The sequence below is a fragment of the Oncorhynchus mykiss genome, chromosome 27, assembly GCF_057628025.1.
Source record: "Oncorhynchus mykiss isolate SJ-2025 chromosome 27, ASM5762802v1, whole genome shotgun sequence".
NCBI lineage: Eukaryota > Metazoa > Chordata > Actinopteri > Salmoniformes > Salmonidae > Oncorhynchus > Oncorhynchus mykiss.
In genome coordinates, this window is record NC_143048.1 from 7,344,158 (window position 1) to 7,357,416 (window position 13,259).

At 44.8% G+C, this 13,259-nt stretch overlaps 1 protein-coding gene across 3 annotated transcripts in view; it reads right to left on the reverse strand.

Moving 5' to 3' along the window:
• LOC110507413 (protein phosphatase 1 regulatory subunit 37) overlaps nucleotides 1-13,259 on the reverse strand; it is a 53,574-nt gene that overhangs the window by 6,747 nt on the left and 33,568 nt on the right. For all 3 annotated transcript variants that reach the window (XM_036965562.2, XM_090224305.1, XM_036965561.2), the window contains 8 exons: nucleotides 10,283-10,328; nucleotides 10,090-10,190; nucleotides 8,184-8,303; nucleotides 6,446-6,596; nucleotides 6,184-6,339; nucleotides 5,785-5,897; nucleotides 524-665; nucleotides 196-362 (listed from right to left, as the gene is read on the reverse strand). In XM_036965562.2, coding sequence (XP_036821457.2) covers nucleotides 196-362; nucleotides 524-665; nucleotides 5,785-5,897; nucleotides 6,184-6,339; nucleotides 6,446-6,596; nucleotides 8,184-8,303; nucleotides 10,090-10,190; nucleotides 10,283-10,328 — 996 coding nt within the window. The remainder of the gene's footprint in view (nucleotides 1-195; nucleotides 363-523; nucleotides 666-5,784; nucleotides 5,898-6,183; nucleotides 6,340-6,445; nucleotides 6,597-8,183; nucleotides 8,304-10,089; nucleotides 10,191-10,282; nucleotides 10,329-13,259) is intronic.

Here is a 13,259-nt window from a genome sequence, read left to right on the forward strand (position 1 = left end):
GAACTAGGTGAGATCAGGGCTTTCTATATTGATGTTCCCTGTCTACTCCAACCCTTCCCTACAAATTAATTTGACAATTTTTTCCCTCTTGGACAACACAACTCATCTTGACAATGTATTACAAAGGACAACTTGCATACAGTCCCCACTTATCTCTGTACATCTCCCTTTCCCCATTTCCCCCCTCTCTCTCACAGTCTCTTTCTTGGGCTCTCGGTCCAGGTCGAGGCGTAGGAGGGAGGTGTTGACTTTGAGGGCCAGGGAGAGGGCCATGAGGCCCCCCGTCTTGATCTCGTTCTCCCTCAGGTCCAGACGCAGCAGCCGGGGGCTCTCGGCGATGAACTCAGCCACCGCCACGGCACCTGACATACAGTACAGGGGGAGAGGTGGTGGTACAGGAGGAGAGGTGGTGGTACAGGGCTCAGCTCAATGCCCTTTCACACACTAACAGCTCCGTTTACATAGACAATGAGGGTTTTTATTTTAAATAGCTGTAAATAGCTAAATAAGGACACACACACACCCTCGCAAGACAGCTTGGTGGATGCCAGGCCCAGCCGGAGCACCGAGCGGTTGGCGATCAGACTGTCCTTCAGCTTGTGGACCCCCTCGTTCCCCACAGAGTTATGGCCCAGATTTAGGGTCTCCAAACTCTGGGTACAGGGCTAAAGAGGGAGAGAGAGAGGAACAGATTTTACACATAGCATGGGATAGGGGGCAGCAAATATACTGTGACGTATGATGCAAAGTACAACACACTACAAACAGAGGGCTGTATCCATTCCCTTGAAAATGTATGTGTACACAGCGCAGTCGGAAAGAATTCAAAACCCTTCCTGTTTCCACATTTTGTTACGTTACAGCCAATTTTCTAAAATGTATTGAATAAAAACAAATATCTACACACAATACCCCATAATGATAAAGCTATTTTTTTGCAAATGTATTAAAAAAAATGAACAGAAATACCTTATTTACATAAGTATTCAGACCGTTTGCCATAAGACTCAAAATGAAGCTCAGGTGCATCCTTTCTCCATTGATCATCCTTGAGATGTTTATACAACTTGGAGTCCACCTGTGGTAAATTCAATTGATTGGACATGATTTGGAAAGGCACACATCTGTCTATATAAGGTCCCACAGTTGACAGTGCATTTCAGAGCAAAAACCAAGTCATGAAGTTGAAGGAATTGTCCGTAGAGCTCCGAGACAGGATTGTGTCGAGGCACAGATCTGGGGAAGGGTACCACAAAATACATTTTGCACCATTTAAGGTCCCCAAGAACACAGTGGCCTTCATCTTTCTTAAATGGAAGAAGTTTGGAACCACCAAGACCCGACCATCCAAACTGAGCAATCACGGGAGAACGGCCTTGGTCAGGGAGGTGACCAAGAACCCAATGGTCACTCTGACATGGCTCCAGAGTTCCTCTGTGGAGATGGTTGTCCTTCTGGAAGAGTCTCCCATCTCTGTAGCACTCACCAATCGGGCCTTTATGGTAGAGTGGCCAGACGGAATCCACTCCTCAGTAAAAGGCACACGACAGCCCAATTGGAGTTTGCCAAAAGGCACCTAAAGGACTCTCAGACCATGAGAAACAAGATTCTCTGGTCTGATGAAATCAAGAGCGAACTCTTTTGCCTGAATGCCAAGCGTCACGTCTGGAGGAAACCTGGCAACATCCCCACGGTGAAGCATGGTGGTGACAACATCATGCTTTGGGAATGTTTTTCAGGGGCAGGGACTGGGAGACTAGTTAGGACCGAGGGAAAGATGAACGGAGCAAAGCACAGAGATCCTTGATGAAAACCTGCTCCAAACCGCTCGGGACATCAGACTGGGGCGAGGGTTCACCTTCAAACAGGACAACGACCCTAAGCACACAGCCAAGACAACACAGGAGTGGCTTCGGGACAAGTCTCTGAATGTCCTTGAGTGGCCCAGCCAGAGCCCGAACTTAACCTGATCAAACATCTCTGAAGACACCTGAAAATATCTGTGCAGCAACGCTCCCCATCCAACCCGACAGAGCTTGAGAGTATCTGCAGAGAAGAATGGGAGAAACCCCCCAAATACAGGTGTGCCAAGCTTGTAGCGTCATGCCCAAGTCTCGATGCTGTAATCGCTTCCAACGGTGCTTTAACAAAGTACTGAGTAAAGGGTCTGAATACTTACGTAAATGTAATATTTCAGTTTAATATTTTTCATGAATTTGCAAATATTTCACCAAATCTGTTTTCCTTTTGTCATTATGGGGTATTGCGTGTAGATTGATGAGGGGGGAAAAAAACTTTTTAATTTCAAAATAAAATGTGGAAAAAGTTGAGGGGTCAGAATACTTTCCGAAGGCATTGTATGTGTGTGTGTGTGCGTGTGTGCGTGTGTGTGTATATATAGTACCAGTCAAAAGTTTGGACACCTACTCATTCATATAGTAGTAGTGAAGACATCAACATTACGGAATCACAGAATAACCACAAAAAGTGCTAAACAAATAAAAATATATTTTAAATGTTAGATTCTTCAAAGTAGCCACCCTTTGCCTTGACAGCTTTGCCATTCTCTCAACCAGCTTCACCTGCAATTATTTTCCAACATTCTTGAAGGAGTTCCCACATATGCTGAGCACTTGTTGGCTGCTTTTCCTTCACTCTGCGGCCCAACTCATCCCAAACCATCTCAATTGGGTTGAGGTCAGGTGATTGCGGAGGCCAGGTCATCTGAGGCAGCACTCCATCACTCTCCATCTTGGTCAAATAGCCCTTACACAGCCTGAAGGTGTGTTGGGTCATTGTCCTGTTGAAAAACAAATGGTAGTCCCACTAAGCCCAAACCAGACAGGATGGCTTATCGCTGCAGAATGCTGTAAATAAATCAGACAGTGTCACCAGCAAAGCACCCCCACACCATCTCCTCTATGCTTCACAGTGGGAACGTTCAACTACTCTCTGCGTCTCACAAAGACACGGCGGTTGGAACCAAAATGCTCAAATTTGGATTCATCAGACAAAAGGACAGATTTCCACCGGTCTAATGTCCATTGCTCGTGTTTCTTGGCCCAAGCAAGTCTCTTCTTCTTATTGGTGTCCTTTAGTAGTGGTTTCTTTGCAGCAATTCAACCATGAAGGCCTGATTCAAGCAGCCTCCATTTCAACAGTTGATGTTGAGATGTGTGTTTCTTGAACCCTGTGATACATTTATATGGGCTGCAATTTCTAAGGCTGGTAACTCTAATGAACTTATCCTCTGCAGCAGAAGTAAGTCTGAGTCTTCCTTTCCTGTAGTGGTCCTCATGAGAGCGCTTGATGCTTTTTGTGGCTACACTTGAAGTTCTTGACATATTCCGGATTGACTGACCTTCATGTCTTAAAATAATGATGGACTGTCATTTCTCTTTGCTTATTTGAGCTTTTCTTGCCATAATATGGACTTAGTCTTTTACCAAATAGGGCTATCTTCTGTATACCACCACTACCTTGTCACAACACAACTGATTGGCTCAAACACATTGAGGAAAGAAATTCCACAAATGTACGTTTAACAAGGCATACCTGTTAATTGAAATGCATTCCAGGTGACTACCTCATGAAGCTGGTTGAGAGAATGCCAAGAGTGTGCAAAGCTGTCATCAAGGCAAAGGGTGGTTACATAAAATATATTTAGATTTTTGTTTTAACACTTCTTTGGTTACTACATGATTCCATGTGTTATTTCATAGCTTTGAGGTCTTCACTATTATTCTACAATGTAGAAAATAGTACAAATAAAAGAAAAACCCAGAATGAGTAGGTGTCCAAATTTTGACTGATACTAATATACAGTATATAATATATATATATATATATATATATATATATATATATATATATATACAGTATATAATATATATATATATATATATATATATATATATATATACAGTATATAATATATATATATATATATATATATATATATATATATATATATATATATATATATATATATATATATATATATATAATATATATATATATATAATATATATAATATATATAATATATATATTATATACTGTATATTAGTATCAGTCAAAATTTGGACACATGTATAATATATATATATATGTATATATCATATATAATATATATATATATATATATATATATTATATATATTATATATATATATATATATATATATTATATCATATATAATATATATATATATATCATATATAATATATATATATATATATATATATATATATTATATCATATATAATATATATATATATATATATATATAATATATATAATATATATAATATATTATATATAATATATATAATATATTATATATAATATATATATATATTATATATAATATATATATTATATAAAATATATATAATATATATTTTATATATATATTATATATAATATATATATAATATATATTTTATATATATATTATATATAATATATATATAAAATATATATTATATAAAATATATATAATATATAAAATATATATTATATAAAATATATATAATATATAAATATATATATATATATATATATATATATATATATATATATATATATAAAAAATATATATCAGTAAAAACAAATGTATTGTACGTGGTGCCTATATGTATATGTCTATCCCATTATGAGAATGTAGCGGAGGCAGTCATGGGATCTCGTGCATGAGCGTTAGATGAATGTCCAGAGCGTGTGTTCTGCACCACTAGATCCAGTCCGTGATGGGAACGCTAGCCGACAGGCCTCTCTGAAGACCCGGAATCTCGTGTCTATGTGCCAACATTCCCAGAAGGCCTCTGTATTCCAAACACCCCTCAACGTCCCGACAAAGGGACATCTAAAAAGGGACATCATTCTAGGTTCCTCAGTTCTTAAAGAGCAGCTGCTGCAATTTCATTTCTGTATTTTGATATGACAAGGAAGTATCAGTCGTACCAAACCTGTCCACCTGGGGGTCCGACTAGGCTTCATTCTAGTTGGGTGATATACAGTATATTCAGAATATCATCCACCCAGCCCTAAAAACACTTTCCCTCAGGCCTGCTGACTAAGTCATCCACGCGGTCAAAACAGTATCATTCTCTATGTGAAGGATAAAAGGACTGTTGGGAGCACCACTACTATGTGCATGAGCCACCCTCCCACTGACCGACAGGCCCGGATATAGACGTCACCACCACGCTTAACTAAAAAAGGCCCAGTGCTAAAAGACAGGCCCAGTGCAGCCGTTTCGATCTTGGAATGTTGACTGCACTGGGCCTTCAAAGCTAGGCCCAGTTCTCCTGGCAACCGGATCAGTGATAATGGCCTGTACCCAGCTTCTCTGTCCTGATAGGACGAGCAGAGACAGGCTGGGAAGGGGGCGATAGCAGTGGGAGGGAAAGGACACACCAAGGAGTTACATTGCACAGTTGCTGATATCACTGGAAGTAAAACTTGACTCGACATCAGTCACATTAGCCATACGAGTGGGATTCTTCCGAGCGAGTTCAATTAACTGTACAACTTGCAGTGTTATGAACCTCATGTACAGAATGGTGTCCAATGTAACTGCCAACGCATGTCTATGGTTCCACAGGGAACCCATAGGGATTCCTTGTCTGTTTTATACATAGTTTCTGTGGGAGAGATGTGAGGCCGGCTCCAGACACAAAAACACAGGACTGCTTAAATCAGCAGAGTCCAGGGAGCACACGCAAACCACAGTTTCCTCAACCCCATGGCTGCATCTCATTTTGTGGCGTGTGTGTTTACCAGTGCAGCTGCGAGGTAGCCCATGCCGTTGTGTGTTAGCTGGTTGTTCCAGAGCACCAGAGTGACCAGGCCTTTCCTCTGTTCCTTCAGGCCTTCACAGACGTAGGCCAGACCTGCGCACCACACAGAGGGAGAGGTAGAAAGAAAGAGGTTAGGGGTAATGGCTGAGCGTGGGGTTAGTTTGTGATTCAAATGACATTTGTGGTTAGAGAATGCGGTTCTTCCGTTCTTTAAAACGTGTCCAGATGATTTGTTACAAGGAAACAAGAGACGGAGAGGCACTAATTTTGTACTTTGGACTGCAAGACGGAAAACTCAACACTGGTTTATGAGGTTGTCATGACGTGATAGAGAAGGTGAGAGAGAGAGCGAGATGATAGCAGTGAGCTGTATCCCTACCAGAGTCCAGTATGTGGTTGTTGCGGAGGTCCAGTATCTGGATGTTGCAGTTGAACTTGAGCAGGTTGCCCAGCTGGGCAGAGTCCTGCAGGCCGTTCAGCTTGTTATCGGCCAAGTACAGCTCCCGTAGGTTCATGTTCATCTTCAGAGCCGTGGCTGGAGAGAGGGAGAGATGAGAGAGAGGGAAGGAGAGGCAAATGAGTGAAGGATGAGGAAATGGAGGCAAAAACTTCTCGGTTAACACATCTTCCAGCAGCGTTACCCAGCAGCATCAGTGGTCGTCCAGAGAGCCCAGCGTTCTCTAGGTGCAGCACAGCAAGACTGCCGCTGATGCGGAGCGCCCGTGCCACAAACGGGGCAGAGTGATCCAGCAGGGGTGTGTTGCGGGCATCCAGGTACTGCAGAGAGCTCGTCTGGGGGCAGAAAACACATGCAGTAAAATTTCTAGTTAAATGTATTTTATAAATCCCTTTTCACATCCGCAGTTGTCAAAGTGCTTTACAGATACCCAGCCTAAAACCACTTTATTTGTATGAATTGTGAGCGCAAAGAAAAGAGCCTCATTCTCTAGATCTCATACCCACGTCATCATGAGTCACTGGCACATTCTTCTTACAATCAAAAGGGTAGAGAGAAAAAAAACATGGTCTCCTCCGTGTAGACATACTAACCCATAACGGCAGACACAGTTTTGCTTGTGCCTTCGGGAGGCCTGCGATCTGCAGCCCACGTACTGTCAGCTGTGGCTAATATGGACGGCAGGTAGTCTAGCGGTTTGCGCATTGGGCCAGTAAACAAAAGGTTGCTAGTTTGACTCCCCGAGATGACATGGTGGGAAAAAATATGTCAACGTGCCCTCCAGTGGCGCTGGCCGTGACCCCGGCCGCGACCCCATTCTCCAAGGGTGTCTCAGAGAGAGTTGGGATATGCAAAAAAAAATTAAAAATCTAATTTGCACATAATACACATTTGTGAAATAGGACAATTATAAGTGCCCACCAAATTATTATATCTGAACACCTATGTGCTCACAAACAGACTTGTACAGAGGATGTCTTTGGAAAATATATTGGATAATCCTCCCAGCATCCCTGGGAATGGGAATGGGAACACCCCCCCCCCCCCCCCCCACTGGGTTTAACTGTGACCTGACCTCTCTTCCATAATCCAGGAACTTCCCGTAATCTGTAATTGGAGCTCTGATAGTGATGACTCACGTCACAGCGCCAGTTAAGAGCATTACACCTTGCTGTCACTGGAAAGAGACATTATTCTCTAACAAATACGTGCTACGCCCAGCCTAGCGATGATGCATAGCCATATCCAGACACACCTATACACACAACCAGGAATGTATAGTACCACTGCAAACGCAAAGGACGTCAAGCGGCTTGCTTGGAGAGTACTGCTTCCCTGTGATGTGGCTCAAAGAGGCCTCGGAACTCAGGACCTCTGCCTTGTAAACACATGACCGTCCTCCTGAAGCGTCTCTACCCGTCACGCTATTGAAAAAGACCTTTTAACTGCGCAAGGGGCTGAGGACTGAGTTTCACATATCCCCATCTGCTACACAAACACACAAGCTAAAAAGCACACTTGTGTACGTACACTAAACCTCCTGCATGCCTGAGCGCCCGATTGCAGCCCCAGGGGGTGCATCAGTGGAGACCGCAGGCATGTCTCATCCTCACACATACCCAGGGGAGATGTCTTTCTAAACCCACATGGGTTTAGTGTTAATGAAACTACGTTGCAAATCCAGTCGATCGAAATGCATTCAATAATTTAAACATGCTGCTGGATTCTACTCATTGTTCTTTAAAAAAAACGCCCATCACATGCATATTTTAATGGCTAAATACTGCACAATTTAAACACCTGACCCTTAATCCCCAAAAGTCTAAATTTTGGACTATAAAATGGTGCCTTCCTGTACTATTTTGCCATAAATTCATCGCTCGACGACCCCCCCCCCCCGCCCAGAGGTCAAGACCTCTCACCTTTCTCATCATGTGGGCTGCGGCCTGCCAGCCGCGGGTGCCGATGTGCTTGTTGAAGGAAATGTTGAGGTGTGTGGCCGACTCATAGTACTCAATCATGTCAAAGAGAGCGGACGCACCCTGGGAGGAAGAGAGGAGAGACAGAGGAGGATCAAATGTTAGGCCACACTTTACACTGGCCTTACATCCCAACTACTAAGATAAGATCATGAAAGATAAATATTCCCTACTAGTGTTGCCATACGTTTTAAAATGGGAGGAAGGGCCGACAGTGTTGTGCACAACCTCCGCTACTATGGAAATGGCCAACCGCCTCAAGGGTGAGACCACTGGTTGGTTGGTGCGAGAGACGGACCAAAGGAAAATAGAGAAATAGGCCTATATGGTAGAAGCTGACACTACTACTCAGACATCAACACTCCAAAAGGCCTGGGATTTTTAACCAGGAAACATACACCCAGCATACTCATGAGCAGGCGATCATTGTGAGTAGAAGGGAATCTACACACACAGGCAGAGGCCCCATTTGCCTGAAACAGCAGAAATAGTCAAGTCATGAGCCCGGTGGGTAAGTATCTGGCTGGCTGCAGAATCTGCATGCTGACCTCAGTCTAGGAATCAGCACATGACTGGGGCCAGGACAGCACAATCTGCACAGGGAACCTTTCCTCAACCCTCCAGAAATCATTAGAAACTGTGGAATCATTCATGCAAATAATACCGTGCCTTTGGAATTAATTCACGCAAATCAAACAAAACGTGGTCTTCGAATGAAATAAGTAGACAAAACAGTCGCGCTAAGACGATGTTACCTCAGGTTCTATCCGACCAGAACCACGACCGTCCAAAAGTAAAGAAACTGAACAAATAAGTCCTGACGGATGCCCCTGGCTGGCTGGTGTAGCTACAGTAAGTCACATTAACAGAGAGCCTGATGAAGTGAGGCAGCTGGAAAAGGGTAACACAACCCACTACAGAGAGACTGGGCTGATCCATGGCTCTGTCTCAACCACTGCCTCTCATTCACCCACTCCTTCGCTCCCTTTCCCTCTGTCGCCCAGGTAGGGTCATCCACATCCAGGCCAGTGACAGCCAGCCCGACAAACCCACTGTCCCCATCTAAACTCGACTCTCTCTCCCCTATAATGACCTGCGGTGGGGGGAGAAACTCCGTGAGAGAGCCACTAAAAGAGCCCCTAAAAAAAGAATGTCTTTAACGAGCGAGTGTGTGGGAGCTCAGCGTGACATTTCCAGGGCAGTCAGTGAGTGTGGGGGGGGGGGGCGCCTGCATTCATACACAATGTATTTGTTTAGTACTGTCAGTGTATCTTTGCATGCATGAACATGCTTATGTGGATAGCAAATGGGGGCATGCACCGTCCTCTCCGCGTGCATGAATGTGCACTCACGTATAGGTCTACAGTTTAGTCTGTGCAAGCATGGACAAAAAGTGTGTGCATTTACAGCACTTGACTGAGTAGCACATGGAGCCAAGCCTACAAAATGTGTGTTTGAGGAAATAAGAAGTGGTCAGACTAGGCAGCGTCGGTTTGTGTCCCTCTGGCCTACAGCAGAGCTCCGGTTCTGACCGCCTGGTCTGTCTGCGTCTGACCGCCTGTCTGTCCACGTCTCAACCCAACCCCATCTAATGGTGTTTACATTCACAGAGCTCTTAGAGTAATCGCGCGACCCTGGGAGACACTGCACATCCTGCCAGAGGAGAGCGGGACAGGAAACAGACAGGGGGAACGAGAGGACAGGGAAATAAGAGGAGGGAAATAATGAGAGCGAGGAAAAGGAGTTGAAGAGAGGAAAGAGGGTAAAAAAAGTTTAAAAGGAAGATGAGAGGGGAAAACCAGGAAGGGAGAAGAGGGGGAAGGAGAGTGAGAGGTGTGGATAAACGTACATCTTCATCCAGGTTGGTCTGCTCCAGGTCCACCACTTTAAACTGGACCCGCTTGAACACCTCCTCCAAGGACTCACACGCCTTATAGTCCAGCTTCTCACCTGGAGGGACACAAGAGGTCACGCCTTGAAGACAGACCTGTGTGCGCGCGTGTCTGTTGTACGCGGTGCGTGTGTATTCAGTATACGCTTACCTTTAAGGTCCAAGCATTCATTTCGGTGAGTTAGGTCTTTCAGCTCCTAAGAAAACGCAGGGAAACAGAACAACCCTCAGTAAGACACACAAAGCCAATCACTCAGAGAGACAACACAGTAGGACAATGTCACCATAGAGACAGACTTTGACTTTCATCACATAAAAAGTGGACCAATATGAACCCACGTAAAGGGAAAAAAAAACAACTCCTGTGTACACAGACCTAAACCGTTGATACAAAGAACAGGTCGGCAGGACACGATTGCTCAATGGGGATTAAAGTGTGTGTGTGTGTGTGTGTGTGTGCGCCCGCTCTTGCGTCAGCAGAGTACAACATCAAGCCAAGACCTGCCTGAACAGACAGGAAAATAGCAGACAAAGCATTTCTTCTCTTATCTGAACCAGTGTCATAGTAGGATGGCCAATAATAATATCCAGCATTTTATCTGTTGAACGTCCCAGATCCCTACATAGGTAAAGGTTGACTCTTCCCGTTCAAACTCAGTGTGTGTGTTGTTACACACACACACACACACACACACACACACACACACACCTGGCTGACGCACGGCAACCATTTTGTGCCAATAAGATGCACGAAATCAAAGGGAAATAGTGCCATCTAAAATGTAGCAGGTCCATGAAACCTGAGCTGGACACATTGTGATTACAGTGTGTTAGAGAGGCCCGTGGCGGGTATTGCCCTCAATCACATCTCTATACGACCCACAAGTCTGTTTACGTGACGCAAGTGTCCTCACTCCACAGCAACCAATTCTATTCTATTCACAGTTAGTGTCATAACGCCGCTGCATTCAAAGGGGGGGGGGGGGGGGGCTGCTTGTCAGATAGTCACCGCTGATAACAGTAGCTAAACAGACCTAATTCCTCATATCAAAAGCAAAGTACACCGAAGTGTATTTTCAGGGTATGTGATCTACACAACCAAGAGCAACATTAGGGCCAGGTTACGGTCAATACTTAAAAATTGCAGATGAGAAATACAGCTAAGTCTGTCCAAGATCAGCAGCGATAGATAGCTAAGAATGGATCAAGGCTCTGAAGCTCTGCTAGGACCTGAATACAGCCCAGCCAGCCAGACAGAGTGTGAGAAACTACAGACAGCAGAAAAACAGACCAAAGTAAATAGTCCCCTGGCCCTATAGCCTTCAGGTGGTTTTGACTGTCTGCAGGCGATACTGACAGACACTTCAGCCCAGACAAACACACCCTTCTGGAGAAAATTAAAAAGTCATTGTACTTTAAACTACAGCTGGTTTAGTCACTTGCCATGAAGAATACACAGCCATTAGCACAATATACCATGTTGCCAGAAGCCTACAGCAGATGGATGTGAATGTGACAGTGTGAGAGGAAAGACAGACCTATTCAGGTATGTGAGAGTGCGTGTAAGACCCACTGAGGTACTGCATAGTGTGTGTGTGTGTGTGTGTCACCCATTCAGGTACAGATACATTCATCTGAGTGAGCGACTTTCTGGGGCTGATGGTGTGTGACCCTCCATGGCGTTCTGGGATTGGCAGGTCCTCCACTCTTCTACCTGGGGTGATTGTGGGGTGATTGTGTGTGTGCGCGTGTGTCTCTGAGAGGGGCGAGCGAGAAACTACGGAAAGGGAACACGATACGGCACTGCACAGGCCTCCACAATAGGATACAATAGGACTGTGTGGCCGCAGGTATGTCTGTCCCTGAATAATGAGTAGTCCTATACACCTGAATGAGTCACGAGCACGCCAAAGTGAACATCTGTGGCCTTATGAGTGTGCGTATTCTTGAGCGTGTGTGCACATGTGCGTACACATCTATAGTTGTGCGTGTGTGCACATGTGCGTACACATCTATAGTTGTGCGTGTGTGCACATGGGCGTACACATCTATAGTTGTGCGTGTGTGACAGAGGGGGAGATTGAATGTCCTCGTGCCGACGGGGAGCAGCGGAGACAGAAATGTGACACAGTGCTGCCAAGCGTCTAAGCCCAGGGGCTCTGGTTGGGGCTACTGAGGCTCAGGTATTCCACACACATACGCTGAAATAGGCTAGAGCCCCTTAAACACACACACACACACACACTTAATGTAGGTAACCTGTAGGCCCCTGGCCGGACACCACGTGCACAGTACACACTAAATAAAAAGTGTATTTAAAAAGGGGGGGAAAAAAACAAAACACATCTTTCTTGGCAGCCATTTTTTGTGGGGGCGGGTATGTTTATACAGCCGTTTCTTTCAAGGATGACTAAGCAGAAAAACCGGGCCGTGGATCAGAGCAGACCAGCAGCCAACACACTGACGACGCTGTATTCACTGGCTGCTAACCCCACAGTGGAAAGTTACCCGGGCTTTATTTAAGGCACGAGCAGAAGGCCAGCTTAGCACAGTGATGAGTCTTTCCACAAGTGTGCGCGATGTCACCCTCTCTCTCACCAATGACTAAACACCGCCTGAGTGGGGTGACGGGAGATTCCCTGAGCCTCCGTCACACACACACACACGAGAGAGAGGAGGCGGATTGAGAAAGGTTTTTCTTGCGAGGAATGCGCGAGGTAGAGAGGTGCAGGAGGGGTAGACAGGCGACAGACAGTACAAGGGGTTGAGAGAGAAGGAAAGGGAGGCAATTCTTCCACGAGAACATGTGTGTTTGCACAGTACGTGTGTGTGTGTTTGCGAACCACAAACATTCAACAGTGATAAGGGCTTGTCAGTAAGCATTTCACGGTAAGGTCTACACCTGCTGTATTCGGCGCATGTGACAAATACGACAACACTTGATCACGTGTAGCTGCACTCGCCATCCCGCTGCCGGCCCCTTCTGTCACTCACCCTCTGACTCTTCCCTATGAGCTCATCCTCACACAACTGCAGATTTAAACCGCCATCCCACATGCACACACCCTGACGCCCATTGTCTTCCTAAGACGAGACACACAACAGAGAAAGACAAACCTGCTCAGGAG